We start from the raw sequence: 14,800 nt of genomic DNA, 5'->3' as shown, positions 1-14,800 counted from the left end.
GCCGACCAACTCCGCTCGGCAGCGATTCCGCCCGCACCTTCGGTGATGACCAAAACGGGCGCGACTACTTGTTCACATTTCTTTCATTCACCCACGTTCTGCAAGATGGCCGCTGCAATCAAGGCGCTCAATGCAAAGATCCGGTCCAACAAGATCGCGGACTATGTCTGCTCAACACGTACGTTCTAGCTTTTCCCTTCCGCAGCCGGTATCCGAAATCGGCCGCGTCAGAGCTGCGGCCGCATACAATCGACAATATGGGATTGAGATACAGCGATACACTCCTTCTTCGGAGCGTTGCTAGATACTGTCTTGCAATGTAGTAGACACTTTGATGAATGTTGACTAACAGATTCTTTTCTCTAGATTTCTGGGGCCCTGTCTCCAACTTCGGTATTCCGGTCGCCGCTGTGATGGACACCCAGAAGGACCCCGAAATGTACGTCCTTAAACACTCTTCTTATATCCACCTGCCGATGAACAAATGAGCTATACTTGTGACCGCTGTGGTCAATGCTCTTGCCTTTCGCCTGTCATCCTCCGCCATAGTTAGCTAACCCGAACCGACAATAGCATCTCCGGCCAAATGACCGGTGCCCTGGTCATCTACTCCGCTACCTTCATGCGCTACTCCCTCGCCGTCTCCCCCAAGAACTATCTTCTCTTCGCCTGCCATGCTATCAACTTCTCCGCCCAATGTACACAGGGATACCGTTACTTGAACTACTGGAAGTATGTTACACCGGAAACCCGCTCCGTCCCGAAACCCACTCTGCCACTGTGCTATTTTATGCTCAGAGGAAACATATGCTAATACTCTGCTTTTCTTTTAGCTGGGGCGGCCGTGAAGCCAAGCTTGCCGCGGAGGGCGCGAAGACAGGCGAGGTTGCTGCTGAGCCGAGCGCGTAAGCAGAGTAAGGAGCGGGCTAGATGTTTTTTACTGTTGTCTACTACCTACTTACTTACTTGTTTGCTTACTTGCTGCTCATGCATTTGTACTAGATCAGGGCCCTTTGTATCTATATAGGGAATTCAATGATGTGCTTTGGTCGACGATTTGACCCCTCGAATAACTGTATGGCTTGTATACTGCTTGGGGTTAGGTTAGAAAGGTTAGAACTAGTTGCAGGTACGACTTCTTACTACCGCAATTGGTATTGGTAACAAGCTCGTATCCAAGCTATGAAGATCAATTTAGAGCTAGACTAAATACCCGAAAGATCCATATCCGCAGTCATAACCCGAACAATGACGATCAGATGACCAAGAAAGCATTGGAAGAGAAAACTCCTTAGCCTAATCTAAGCAAGGGCTGTCCGGGGGTGTGTAAGTCACAAGGCTGAATGATGAAACAGTGCATGTCGTTCGTCTATACATGTAGGGCTCTTCTATGAACAATCTAAGAAGAGTGAAGCAGGAAGGATGGTGCAATGGTTAGGGTTGGACAGGGAATTTATTTCGAGTCACAGTATCCAGGGGCTTTGGTGTTGCTGCCGTTGACCCAGTTGTCGATTGTTAGTGCTGTCGTGTAGATGCAGCTAACGACGCCAAAACAGGCAAGTGCGATGTCTGAAAGTTTCTGCCACCTGGTCCGAGCGCAGGCTTTGTAATGGAGGAGGGGCTAAGACGACATTAGCTGAATGTTATGAAGAATGGGAATTGCGTTGTAATTGAAACATACCGGATAGACATAGATGAGAGGAACGCAGGCGAAACTGCCGACCAGCGAGACAAATTTGTCGAGGTCTTCGGCTCCACCCCAGGCGATAAGGGCACAAATCATGACGAGGAAGAACCGAAAACCGTTCTTCTTCCACTTGATGCCAGGGTTGTATTTACCACTGCGCGTGAAGAGCTCGTTCTCGAGGATGCGGATGGCTGGGAAGAGCTGAAGCGGAGTGCTCAGAAGAATGGCAAGAGAATAGAGGAATTGAACCGCATTAACGAGTTTGTCATCCTGCGGAAGGTTGAGAAGAATAACGGTCTTCGTTGCAGGTCCGTATGCTGCATAGCTGATGGCGCCAGCTGAAAGGAAGACGATAGTAATGATAACCATCACGCCAGCCAGAACCCCCGTAAATTGCTTGGGATGCTTCATCGACTCTTGAATAGGGATGATAAGGCCAACGCCCTCGTAAGTAAAGATAGCAGTCCCGATGAAGAGTGTCCATGTGGCGGGGTTGAACGATACGACCTCAGCAATACCGCCCTGCGCCGATATCGTGAGAAAGTCATAGTAGAAGAGATAGATCAGACCTAACAAAATGAAAAAGTCGGCAATAAGCGCAGTAAACCCAAGCTTACTGATATCACGGATCAGAGAGAGGGGCAAAAAGATAGCCAGCTGTACCAAGACCATGTATATGATGTCAAAGTGTTGCTTGCAATTGCTGACAGCAAGGACGAAAGCCTGGAGGTTTTCCGCGGTAAACACAATATATGCAGACACAAACCCTAGCTGACTGAGGACGATCGACCCGAGAATAATCCGACGCATATGCTTTCCGTAAAGTGCGCCTCCAATATCACCAAACGAACCCTCCACCTTGAGCCGGGTATTCACCAATAAAATGAAACAGTAGAAGCTGAGTAACGAAACTGCGAGCAGTACCAGGCTACTGAAGAGCATACCTCCGTTCAGGAATGCTCTTGGGAGGAAAAGAACGCCAGTACCCACGAATGACTTGAGGAGAAGTAGGGCGGCTCCGGTCCTAGTGTTCGTTCCGGTTCCTCCACGCGCTTTACGTCTGCGCTTGCCAGGTGTCCCGGGACGAAGAAGTGCTGAATCTTCACCAGGTTCTCGTTCGTCAGTTTCATCCCAAGCATCGGAAGAGAAGTACTCATCCGGCCCAAGTACTTCATCGTCTTCTTCTAGCTCTTCACCTGCAAAGTGGCCATAGAGCGTCAAGAATTCAAGGAAACTACTTGTCGGGATTTGGTGTGGGGCACCGGCCGCTCTGGAGTCAGGATCTCCAGGATGTGGGCTCTCTGCTGTCCTGCGCAAGTAGTCCCTTCGAAATCCACCGGGTATGCGAATACTGTTGATGTTCATGGTGTCGTCTTCAGGGGTAGGTCGATCTAGGTGAAAGCTTCTGCTCCGCTGAGGTTTCCTCATGGAGCCGCCTTCTTCGGCCTCCTCAGCCCATCTGTAAACCTGTCTAGTAATATCACCACCTTGAAGCTGCAAGCTAGAGAATTCGTCGTCTGCTTGACTCGGGCCGTCTCCCGAAGATTGAGTGTCTCGACTCTCTATGGGTTGCACGAGATGCCTCTTGACAATTTCCGGGTCTTCGTATGGGACCACAGAATATTCGGAGCCCTCCCTCCATGGTTTCTGGTCGAAAGAGCCATAGTTCGATCTGACCTGAACGCTGGAATTGAAAGCAGGCGACGCAGTTCGTTTCGGCGACGTTCCAAATCTCGGGGGTGATCTCCCGAGGCTATCTTGTAGAGCAGAAGCAATCATGGACTGTCCTGGACCGGGTAGAGATGAAAGGTTATCAACTCTGCCGAGGTCTTGTGCTCCGTCTGCGGGAATTGGAACTGGAACTGGAGTCTGTCTCGAGGAGAAGGAGTTGGACGCCGAACGCACAGGCGATGCTAGTCGGGCGATTGAAGCATGTCTTAAGGAGGATTCCGGGGCTGGCGACTCTGAACGCCGCGGTGAGGTTGCTATCGGAGTTGACCGGCGACTTGGGGAGGACGAACCCTCCCCATTATCATACCTGCTATGCGACGCCATATTGCGACAAGCCCAGACAAGCTCCGGAAGATGTTGAAACCAACCGACAAGAGTTTAAGAGTCACCACAGAACGACTTGTTTGGTGGAATCTCTTCGAGACCCCGAGCAGCTGAGGCTCTTGTGGGGAATGGTAGGACGAGGTCTGGAGATCGCAAGAGCAAAGCGCTGGGTGTTGGCTGAGGGATGACTAGGCTGAAGATTTGAGCTTTAAAGTATCAGTAATAAAGATGCGAGAGTGACCTCAGGGATGAAAGGAATGGCTTGGAGCATTGTACACCTGACTAACGATCAGTCGCTTTGGAGAGCTTCAGATGGTCCGTGGCTGAGCGGTGGGGTTTGTACTGTTTGCATTCGAGATACCGAGATTGGTCTTGGCAAATGAAGTCATCGCCAATAACACGCGCCGAGCTCAAACTTCAAAGAGCTGCAGATCGGCTTCTTTCAACGACGGCTGTCATTGTCATTGAGCGTTGCCAGCTGCATATTAATTATTAACAGTCTTCTAGTTCCGAGCGCGCTGAGGTGCTGCTTCTCCTGCTTTGCTCAATTCATGCCTCAGATCGATAAGTGCATCTCCGTCCTGACCGCCTGAGAGAGTCGGCCACCGCATGACGATTAGACCAATTTTCGACTTCAATGACGAGCTTACAAGGCGACGGTGCCCCGGAGACCTTGCCGCGGAGGAGACCTAACTTCTCTGCTCGGACCGCACAGGAAGACGAGTCCCGATTAGACCCAAGCGAATCAGCAAACGCCTCACCAGAAGAGACGGCCAGACTTCTAAACTGGAGATCTTCGGGGCCAAATCAGTCATACGGATCAATTTCTCTTGACTCACCTACACTACCAGCTCGGCGTCATTCAACACCTTCAAACTTTCTGGGATATCTCTCGAGTTGGTGGAACAAAACGGAGGATGATGCTGGCTTACCCGGTACCTCTCTCACGGCGGGGCCGCTCAGGGACGCGAGTGTCCGGAATGGCGAGAAACCTCGCCCTTTGGAAAGTTCAGATAAATTTGGGACATTCTCCGGAGTCTTCGTGCCGACAAGCCTGAATGTCCTGAGTATCCTCATGTTCCTGCGGTTCGGGTTCATTCTTGGACAAGCTGGCTTATTGGCAATGTTGGGTGAGTTGGCTGGCGCGCATTCAGCACTCGAGCCGTTGCTAAATTCAAGGATACAGGACTGCTGGCGATTTCATACACGATCAACCTTGTGACTACAATGTCTTTATCGGCCATCGCAACCAACGGCACAGTCAAGGGAGGCGGGGCTTACTACTTGATATCGCGCTCGCTAGGCCCTGAATTCGGCGGATCTATCGGGATAGTATTCTACCTTGGCTCTGTGTTGAACACAGGAATGAATGCCGTGGGCTTGGTGGACTGTTTCACGCAAAACTTTGGAACTGAATCCGGTACCTGGTACAACTTCCTCGAGGAAGGATTCTGGTGGCAGTATCTTTGGGGAACTATTATCCTCGTTCTTTGTACTGGTATTTGCCTGGCAGGTAGCGCCCTCTTTACGCGAGCAAGCAATGGATTGCTTGTCACCCTGCTCATCGCAACCCTAAGTATACCGCTTTCGGCCCTTGTTATGGAACCATTTCGCGCTCCAAGTCTAGGGGTGCATTTCACTGGCCTTAGCTTCAAAACACTTCTCGAAAACCTAAAGCCCAGGCTTACCAAGGGAGCAGCAGGCAGTCAGCTCCCTGGAAGAGAAACCTTCCAAGACCTTTTCGGTATCTTGTTTCCTGCAACTGGAGGCATATTTGCGTAAGTTATCTTCCTAGCCTGGAGATTATTATGCTTATGAGGGTAGCGGCGCGAGTATGTCCGGCGATCTGAAGAACCCAAGCAAATCGATTCCGAAAGGTACTCTTTACGGATTAGCTATGACCTTCGTTTTGTATACACTTGTGATTCTCGCAATGGCAGCTACCCTGACAAGAGCATCACTCTATAACAATGCCAATATTGTTCAAGTCGTAAGTTGCGAACTAACAACTCTTGACAGCACTGACATACGCCTAGGCAAGTCTCTCTGGGGTAGTCATCCTTCTGGGAGAATTTGCAACCAGCTTTTTTTCTGCCCTGATGGGAGTCATCGGGTCTGCTAAACTTCTTCAAGCCATTGCCAAGGATAGCTTGCTTCCTGGACTAAGTATGTTTGGAAGAGGCACGAAAAAGAACGACGAGCCTGTCCGCGCGATCATCGTCACTTACATTGCTGCTCAGCTCACAATGCTGTTCGACATCAACCAGATCGCATCTTTTGTCACTATGGCTTATCTGATGACTTTTCTGGTAACGAACCTGGCATGTTTCTTGCTGAAAATTGGATCTGCCCCTAATTTCCGGCCCTCATTTCACTATTTCAACTGGCAAACAGCTGCAACCGGCACACTGGTCTGCGGAGCTAGCATGTTTTTCGTTGATGGAGTTTATGCCACCGGCTGCTTTGGCATTTTGATTACCCTGTTTCTACTGATACATTACACCTCTCCTCCAAAGCCCTGGGGTGATGTCAGCCAGAGCTTGATTTACCACCAAGTGCGCAAGTACCTGCTCCGACTAAAGCAAGAGCACGTCAAGTTTTGGCGACCGCAAATCCTTTTATTCGTGAACAACCTCGACGAGGAATTCAAATTAGTCTCCTTTTGCAATTCACTCAAGAAAGGTGCCCTGTTTGTGCTCGGTCATGTTCTTGTTACCGATGATTTCCCATCCGCCGTTCCAGAGGCACGCCGTCAACAAACTACATGGACAAAGTTGGTTGAAAACTCAAAGGTCAAAGCTTTCGTTAATATCGCGGTGTCTCCTGCCGTCGAGTGGGGAGTTCGGAACGTTGTTTTAAACTCTGGACTGGGAGGGATGCGGCCAAACATAGTCATAATTGACCAATTTCGCGAAGGTAGGTCGCTTGCTGAGACATTGCAGCATACCAAACGCCATTCACACCAAGTCCTGCCGGACACTCCCAAGACCCAATCGTTGAACATGTCGGCCAGCTGTCAGACATATGTTACGGTGTTAGAAGATCTGTTATTTCAATTGCGCATAAACGTTGCCGTGGCAAAAGGGTTCGAAGACCTTGAGCTGCCCGGGCAACACAGTGCGAAATCGAAAAGATACATTGATCTCTGGCCTATTCAGATGTCAGCCGAGTTAAACGCGAATACAGAAACGAAACGGCACGTTTTGACTACAAACTTCGACACATATACTCTTATCCTCCAGCTGGGATGCATTCTGAACACTGTGCCTTCCTGGAAGAAGATATACAAGCTGAGAGTGGCGGTCTTTGTCGAGTACGAGGTTGATGTTGAAGACGAAAGGAAAAGAGTTGAGACCCTGCTTGAGAAACTGCGGATCGAAGCGGAGGTCTTAGTCTTTTGGCTCGCATGTGGTGACCTAAAGACGTATCGTATCATCGTCAATGGAGAGACTCCGCCAGGAGCTCAAGACGTTTACGAAAGCGTTCTAACAATATTGAAAGATGAGGACTGGTGGCAGGATATTCAGCGAGGTCGGAGGAATTCGGATGACTCTCTGACTCTCAATTTGATAAACAAGAATGGAGGACCGTCAGGCCAAGATCATCGGCAAGCAACACGTAATCCTCTAGCGGGCGGACTGAGGAAGTTTATGCAGTCTTCGAGGCGACGGCGGTCTATTTCCAGCTTCAGGGGCATGGGTGCTGTTAATTTGGGAATGCAAACACACCGGTTGCTGGACGCCTTTGTCGAGGATGACAGCACTCCAAGCGACAGCAGCGACGACAGTGACCTTGAGGAATCCTCGAGTGATGAGGAAGGATGGTTGACAAGCATGGATCGAGCGACCACTCAAGATCAGGATCGATCCCCTACATCGGGTCCGAGTCACCCGACAAGGTTGGAAGCGGCATATGAGAATACGACTCCTAAAATCCCCTCTATCGTTGAACCCGAGGAGCCAGGAACTCCCCGCCCTGCAAGGCCGGGCATAAATCGCTCGCCTGCATCGAGCCACCGATTCACCTCCTCGCCAATACCGGAAGCGCAAGTCAACACGGATGAAGGCACTGGGCCGAGTATCATGTTTGCTGCGAGCTCATCACCTCCACGGTCGTCCAAAACCACCGAATCCATCTACAAACGTCGTTCCCCATCGGACAATTCGGATAGGTCAAGTGCTTCGGGATTTCCCCGCCAGGCTTCGGTCCCGCTGTCATTTAATGATCTTCCTAGCCGCGCGCAACATTTGATACTAAACGAGCTGATAGCCAGGCACAGCGAGGACACGGCTGTCATTTTCACAACGCTGCCGTCGCCACTTGAGGGCACTTCACAGAGCGAAGCGGCTAGTCAGTCTTATCTGAGTGACCTGAGTGTTCTATGGCAAGGGTTGCCACCCTGCTTGCTGGTTCACAGCAACAGCATGACCGTGACGCTTAATCTCTAACGATTTTATGAAGAGTATATACGATGGAGAGAGATGGTAAATACGCAAACCTCAACACGTGGAAGTGGAATGGTCTACCAGTAATAATGTCAGAAGGGATGGCTACCTAGGTACTCGCCACCGTACGGATCCACAGGAGATAACCATCATTATTTTTCTCAGGAACAGATCGAATTTTCTTTCATAGGGGTCCATCTGGTTACCAATTCTTGATAAGCGAAAAATGCAAAGAACAATTGGAATTGAGCAATTGGCCACGGATTTGTCTCATGTACACCCGTAGCTTCGAGGAACAGTCCCGTGATCCATACCCCATACTCAATACTGAACTAAGCTGTACGGAGTTCCTTTTTCCTGGTTGTTTAATAGTGAACCCGTACTTTTGGGACACCACCCCTAGCAAGAATTTATTGCCCTTCAGGTCTCACATGCCCCTCCTTCTTCCTGAAGACAGAGCAGTGTGATAGGCAAATACCGGCTCATCGGACATCTCAAGGATCGCCACTAGACCGGGGCCTCGGGGAGGTGATCAACAGCGTCCCAATCAGCTCTTCTCTGAAGCAGAAAAGGGACAGAAATTCACACGCACAGGCTTACAGCGGTCAAGCGGGTTTGTTTAATTTTCTTGAAGTTGTCTCTTTGGCTGTCACCAGGAGCCGGCGTTTCTTAGCGCTGAGAAGCAAACCATGGGTTGCCACCACGGCTCTCTCGGCATAGGGGCACGCACTTCTTTTGTATAGAATTGGAAAATGTATGGGAAATGGTTCTGAGTCGAAAGTAACCAAAAATGAATGGTACTGCTAACTAGTTAGATGCGCCGTACTTTGTTCGCAGGTAGTGTGCTGTGCTCCAGCTGCAATGCAAGTCTACCTACTCAACTCGACCAGTCGAGAGTTGGGTTGGTCACGTTGTCGCCTGCAGGAATGCTGGAGATGTGAATCTTCACCACCAACGATTCCACCCACGGACTGCTGCTGCTGCTGCTGCTCGAGGATTGTGGATTCGAATCTCATCTCCTTCCTCTCTCTCGTCTTGAGCGTTGACAGACAGACCATCTGGGTCAGGTCCAAAGCAAGCCAGCCCGACTGGGTAAGAACACAGCCATCTTCCGCCGGGCGACCCCTCTCCTCCTCCTCTCCTCTCCTCTCGGGGACTGACTTCTCTCCACTCACGCTCTTCTGATTCGACTCGAATTTCCTGGTTCTTTGATTTCTCCGTATCCCAATCCTCTCTCTCTCGAACGGCTGCTCTTTCGCATCCACTTCTGCCTTCAACTCTGAAACCGACAAACTGAATCAATAATCCTCTCCAAAAAGTTCAGAGTCTGCAGTCTGCTACCGACTCCGAGAGCCTCTCCACCCCCTTTCCCTCGCTTGAGCTTCCGCCATCGAAACAAGATCTCCCCTGATCTTCTTGCACTATCCCTCTGTTTCAACCTTCATCCATCAACTACTAAATCTCATCCCTTCACCCTTGAACATCGAATTCCGCCCCATGTCGTCCTAGCCGATAACCTTCGATCATTCGTGTCAGAAACACGGACTCCCGCCAGGTACGAACTCCTTTTTTTTGCCGTGCTGCTTCTTTGAGTGCTCTTTCATCCTGTCCCCCCCGCCGCTTTAAACTTTCGCGTCTTCTGCTCCCCCAACTTCCAACTCCAAGTTCAAGAGTCCAACATCCTTTCCCCTCGCCGCTCCATATCCAATCATTTGCCCCCCAGGTTTTCCTGTCTCTTTGCTTTTTTCAACCTTCCCAGCTTCGCAATTCACTCGACTTTTTTTCCTTGTTCCTCTCTCCCCTCCGACACCATCCGCCTTGGTCGGTCTATCATACTAGACTCTATCCCCCCTGTTCTAGCTTCCGAGCGACCACTTGAATTTTGATTCTTTGGTTATCGCTTGTCACACGGATCATTTGTCATCTTTCGCGCTGCCAACCTCCGACACGAGATTATCTGGGCTTATTGCAACGTTTCGACCTGACATGTGCCTTTCCTAACCGTGCTTTATCAGGGCAAAATGGCGTGCGCGGACGAGACGCTCAAGGCCGCTGCTGCCATCATCCAAAACCTCGCGGTAGCGGCTCCTTTGTCCGGTTCCCCTTCATTCGATTTCAACTTCACCCCACATTCCACAAATGGCGCCGACGTGCTGCCTAAGCTACCTGGAGAGCCTAGCTTAGCAAAAGTCGAGTTCGAAAATGAACTAGAGGCACTAGTTCGACGGATTCATCGGTTGGAAGTTCAATCTGTCAGTTACCCCAAAGCTCTTTTTATTCATAGCAGTTTTTAACATATCTCGCACATGATAGCACCAAAACCACACCCACCACCCACCGCCTGTGACTCACGCTCATAAACGGAGAAAACCATCTAACGATGCGGAAACCGAGCTTCTCGATGATAGTGATGCAGCGGGAAGCGATGACGATGAGGATGCTGCTGCGACCACTCGATCGGTACGCGAGGAAGATATCAGCTATTTACGAAACTACGTACAGAAACAAGCAGAGGAGATAAGCTATCAGAAGGATGTCATATCTCAAGTGCGTGAAGAGCTACAACAGCAAGAAGTGCAAACACGGCGTGCACTCACCAAGGTCGAAAATGAGGATGTCACTCTCTTGGAGCGCGAGCTACGCAAGCATCAGCAAGCCAATGAGGCTTTCCAGAAGGCCTTACGGGAGATTGGCGGTATCATTACCCAGGTTGCCAACGGAGACCTGTCGATGAAGGTACAGATTCACCCCTTGGAAATGGACCCAGAAATCGCTACTTTCAAACGGACAATCAACACCATGATGGACCAACTCCAAGTCTTCGGTAGTGAGGTGTCTCGAGTCGCCCGTGAGGTCGGAACGGAAGGTATACTCGGTGGTCAGGCCCAAATCACTGGTGTTCATGGTATCTGGAAAGAGTTGACGGAGAACGTCAATATCATGGCGAAGAATCTTACAGATCAAGTGCGTGAAATTGCGGTAGTGACGACGGCTGTTGCCCACGGTGATTTGAGTCAAAAAATTGAAAGCCGTGCCCAAGGTGAAATTCTCGAGCTCCAACAAACGATCAACACTATGGTGGACCAACTTCGAACATTTGCAACGGAGGTTACTCGTGTCGCTCGTGATGTCGGTACTGAAGGTGTTCTTGGTGGGCAAGCTCAGATTGAAGGAGTTCAAGGCATGTGGAACGAACTTACTGTCAACGTGAACGCCATGGCAAACAATTTGACAACGCAAGTGCGAGATATTGCAACGGTTACCAAGGCAGTCGCCAAGGGTGACCTGACACAGAAGGTCCAGGCCAACTGCAAGGGAGAAATTGCAGAACTCAAGAACATTATCAACTCCATGGTTGACCAACTTCGACAGTTCGCACAGGAAGTGACAAAAATTGCCAAGGAGGTTGGTACAGATGGTGTGCTTGGTGGTCAGGCTACCGTGAATGATGTGGAGGGCACGTGGAAGGATCTTACTGAGAACGTCAACCGCATGGCTAATAATCTGACTACCCAAGTCAGAGAGATTGCAGACGTTACCACTGCTGTAGCAAAGGGTGATCTGAGCAAGAAGGTTACTGCAAACGTGCAGGGTGAGATACTAGATCTGAAGAGCACAATCAACGGCATGGTGGATCGACTTAATACATTTGCCTTTGAAGTGAGCAAGGTTGCGAGGGAGGTCGGCACTGATGGTACCCTTGGCGGTCAGGCTAAGGTAGACAACGTGGAAGGAAAATGGAAGGATCTCACCGATAACGTCAATACCATGGCTCAGAACCTCACATCGCAAGTCCGAAGTATTTCTGATGTCACACAAGCTATCGCCAAGGGTGATCTGAGCAAGAAGATTGAGGTCCATGCGCAAGGAGAAATTTTGACACTCAAGGTCACAATTAACCACATGGTGGACCGTCTGGCCAAGTTTGCCACTGAACTGAAGAAGGTCGCTCGCGATGTCGGTGTCGACGGAAAGATGGGTGGTCAAGCCAACGTGGAGGGTATCGCTGGAACCTGGAAGGAGATTACCGAGGATGTCAACACCATGGCCGAGAATCTCACCTCTCAGGTGCGTGCCTTCGGCGAGATCACAGATGCTGCAACAGATGGAGATTTCACGAAACTTATTACCGTCAACGCTTCCGGTGAAATGGACGAATTGAAACGCAAAATCAATAAGATGGTGTCAAATCTCAGGGATAGTATTCAACGAAACACGGCTGCCAGGGAGGCAGCTGAATTGGCGAATCGTACTAAGTCTGAATTCCTCGCCAATATGAGTCACGAAATTCGAACGCCAATGAACGGCATCATTGGTATGACACAACTCACTCTGGATACTGACGACTTGAAGCCTTATACTCGAGAGATGTTGAACGTGGTGCACAACCTCGCCAACAGTCTGTTAACGATTATTGATGACATCCTGGATATTTCGAAGATTGAAGCAAACCGCATGGTGATTGAGAGTATTCCTTTCACAGTTCGCGGCACTGTTTTCAACGCATTGAAGACATTAGCAGTTAAGGCCAATGAGAAGTTCCTGAGCCTGACATACCAAGTCGACAACACCGTTCCAGACTACGTGATTGGTGACCCATTCCGCCTGCGCCAGATTATCCTAAACTTGGTCGGAAATGCCATCAAATTTACAGAGCATGGTGAAGTCAAGTTGACCATCTGCAAATCGGACCGTGAGCAATGCGCAGCGGATGAGTATGCCTTTGAATTCTCTGTGTCCGATACAGGCATTGGTATCGAGGAGGACAAACTCGATCTGATCTTCGATACCTTCCAACAGGCTGATGGATCAACTACGCGAAGGTTCGGCGGTACCGGTCTCGGACTCTCTATCTCGAAGCGCTTAGTGAACCTTATGGGTGGTGACGTTTGGGTCACCTCAGAATACGGCCATGGCAGCACTTTCCATTTCACCTGCGTTGTGAAGCTGGCTGATCAGTCTCTGAATGTCATCGCCTCCCAACTCATGCCATACAAGAATCATCGTGTTTTATTCCTCGACAAGGGTGAGAATGGCGGAGAGGCAGAGAATGTGCTGAAGATGCTGAAGAAACTGGACCTGGAACCGCTGGTTGTTCGCAATGAGGACCATGTCCCGCCGCCAGAGATTCAGGATCCCTCTGGCAAGGAGTCTGGGCATGCTTACGATGTAATCATCGTAGACTCTGTGAACACGGCTCGAATGCTCCGGACATACGATGACTTCAAATACGTCCCTATCGTCTTGGTTTGCCCATTGGTTTGCGTCAGCTTGAAGTCGGCCCTGGATCTCGGAATCAGTTCTTATATGACAACGCCATGCGAGCCGATCGATCTGGGCAACGGCATGCTTCCGGCGCTTGAAGGACGCTCCACACCAATCACGACAGATCACTCACGCTCGTTCGACATCCTTCTTGCAGAAGACAACGACGTTAACCAGAAGTTAGCTGTGAAAATACTCGAGAAGCACAACCATAATGTCTCAGTTGTGGGTAACGGTCTTGAAGCCGTTGAAGCTGTTAAGCAGCGCCGCTACGATGTTATTCTCATGGACGTTCAAATGCCGGTCATGGGTGGGTTCGAAGCCACGGGCAAGATCCGTGAGTATGAGAGAGATAGCGGGCTGAGCCGGACACCGATCATTGCCCTCACAGCACACGCTATGCTGGGTGATCGGGAGAAGTGTATTCAGGCTCAGATGGATGAATACCTGTCCAAGCCTCTGAAGCAGAACCAGATGATGCAAACCATCCTGAAATGTGCGACTCTTGGTGGCTCACTCTTGGAGAAGAGCAAAGAATCCCGCATCTCGAGCAGTGGAGAGGTCCACCATGTTCACGCGGGGCCTGAGGGCAAACAACGCCCAGGTATGGAAGCTCGATCAATTACCTCAACGAGCGCTCTAAACCATGGTCTTTCAGATCCAATTGTAGAGAGAGGCGATCAGCTCTCTATGGATAGGGTAAGCCCTGGTCCCAAATACTCTTGATTCTTTGAACTAACTAATGCGGCAGGCGTTGCTCCGCGCTAATAGCTCGTGAGACGGGGTCGCTAGACTACATTTTGCGCTTTGCTCTGCTGCTTAGTCTGTGCGAGTTCTCTCGTTCACAGATCTTATATACCCAATCCTGTTTTCTCTCATCGCATGTAAGACGGCTTTCTATTAGGCACTGTCATCCCACCTTTGTACTCTCCCAATTGGGAAGGCTCGACCGACATAACTATCCACCTCCACCTCACCTCTACCTCTTACTTCCACAACCTTTGTTCCCTTTCTTGCATATCATTGTCGCTGGTATCCTTGTCGACGGTTCTCCTTGGGACTTTTATCTATTTTATTCTCATAGTATATTATCATCCTGTGAATCTCGGCAGCAGTCTCACTACTACCAATATCCTGGAGTGTAGTGCAGCGCAGTTGCCCGTTTCTCTTCCTGGTGTAAAGGTGTTTTCGGGCGCATGAAACCTAGGGCTGGCGGGGGCAGAATCTACCTCATATTGAACTTTCCATTCTATCTCAAACCCTATCTCTAAGTCTCAAACCTCTTTTCATCTTCTACTCGTCTCGATCGATGTCTCAGGTCTCTACCAGCATACATATACCTGCGATC

The 14,800-nt window shown here is 50.0% G+C and overlaps 4 protein-coding genes across 4 annotated transcripts; 3 read left to right on the top strand and 1 right to left on the bottom strand.

Annotated features, from left to right (window-relative positions):
- The first annotated feature begins 54 nt into the window (after positions 1 to 54).
- On the top strand, positions 55 to 1,076 carry BJY04DRAFT_109823 (pyruvate transporter MPC1). The gene is made up of 4 exons (XM_073708116.1): positions 55 to 178; positions 367 to 439; positions 574 to 732; positions 834 to 1,076. Exons 1-4 carry the CDS (start codon positions 106 to 108, stop codon positions 907 to 909), a joined length of 381 nt encoding a protein of 126 aa, XP_073568300.1. The 5' UTR covers positions 55 to 105; the 3' UTR covers positions 910 to 1,076.
- Position 1,077: 1 nt separating this feature from the next.
- Positions 1,078 to 4,030, bottom strand: BJY04DRAFT_109826 (putative amino acid transporter). The gene is made up of 2 exons (XM_073708117.1): positions 1,682 to 4,030; positions 1,078 to 1,621 (listed from the first exon to the last, which is right to left on the bottom strand). The coding sequence occupies exons 1-2, from the start codon at positions 3,740 to 3,742 to the stop codon at positions 1,454 to 1,456; spliced, it is 2,229 nt and encodes a 742-aa protein (XP_073568299.1). The 5' UTR covers positions 3,743 to 4,030; the 3' UTR covers positions 1,078 to 1,453.
- Positions 4,031 to 4,151: 121 nt separating this feature from the next.
- BJY04DRAFT_109770 (putative cation chloride cotransporter) lies at positions 4,152 to 8,325 on the top strand. The gene is made up of 4 exons (XM_073708115.1): positions 4,152 to 4,872; positions 4,929 to 5,520; positions 5,567 to 5,732; positions 5,779 to 8,325. The coding sequence occupies exons 1-4, from the start codon at positions 4,380 to 4,382 to the stop codon at positions 8,188 to 8,190; spliced, it is 3,663 nt and encodes a 1,220-aa protein (XP_073568298.1). The 5' UTR covers positions 4,152 to 4,379; the 3' UTR covers positions 8,191 to 8,325.
- Positions 8,326 to 10,208: 1,883 nt separating this feature from the next.
- On the top strand, positions 10,209 to 14,230 carry tcsC (putative two-component osmosensing histidine kinase (Bos1); the record flags this gene model as incomplete). Its single annotated transcript, XM_073717010.1, has 3 exons — positions 10,209 to 10,439; positions 10,501 to 14,151; positions 14,204 to 14,230. The coding sequence occupies 3 exons, from the start codon at positions 10,209 to 10,211 to the stop codon at positions 14,228 to 14,230; spliced, it is 3,909 nt and encodes a 1,302-aa protein (XP_073568297.1).
- Between the last annotated feature and the right edge of the window lie 570 nt (positions 14,231 to 14,800).

This window comes from Aspergillus karnatakaensis, assembly GCF_047715665.1.
Source record: "Aspergillus karnatakaensis strain CBS 102800 unplaced genomic scaffold BJY04scaffold_45, whole genome shotgun sequence".
Classification (NCBI taxonomy): domain Eukaryota; kingdom Fungi; phylum Ascomycota; class Eurotiomycetes; order Eurotiales; family Aspergillaceae; genus Aspergillus; species Aspergillus karnatakaensis.
Note: the sequence above shows the minus strand (reverse complement) of the source record. Positions and strands in the feature narration are given on the sequence as shown.

Excerpts from the sequence above, each read along its gene's own strand:
- BJY04DRAFT_109770 (XM_073708115.1), top strand. The coding sequence starts at position 4,380 with ATGACGAGCTTACAAGGCGACGGTGCCCCGGAGACCTTGCCGCGGAGG. Across the intron at positions 4,873-4,928 it reads TGGCTTATTGGCAATGTTGG|GACTGCTGGCGATTTCATAC; the intron begins GTGAGTTGGCTG and ends TCAAGGATACAG. Across the intron at positions 5,521-5,566 it reads GCAACTGGAGGCATATTTGC|CGGCGCGAGTATGTCCGGCG; the intron begins GTAAGTTATCTT and ends TTATGAGGGTAG.
- BJY04DRAFT_109823 (XM_073708116.1), top strand. The coding sequence starts at position 106 with ATGGCCGCTGCAATCAAGGCGCTCAATGCAAAGATCCGGTCCAACAAG. Across the intron at positions 179-366 it reads GGACTATGTCTGCTCAACAC|ATTTCTGGGGCCCTGTCTCC; the intron begins GTACGTTCTAGC and ends TCTTTTCTCTAG. Across the intron at positions 733-833 it reads CGTTACTTGAACTACTGGAA|CTGGGGCGGCCGTGAAGCCA; the intron begins GTATGTTACACC and ends CTTTTCTTTTAG.
- BJY04DRAFT_109826 (XM_073708117.1), bottom strand. The coding sequence starts at position 3,742 with ATGGCGTCGCATAGCAGGTATGATAATGGGGAGGGTTCGTCCTCCCCA. Across the intron at positions 1,622-1,681 it reads CTCTCATCTATGTCTATCCG|CCCCTCCTCCATTACAAAGC; the intron begins GTATGTTTCAAT and ends ATGTCGTCTTAG.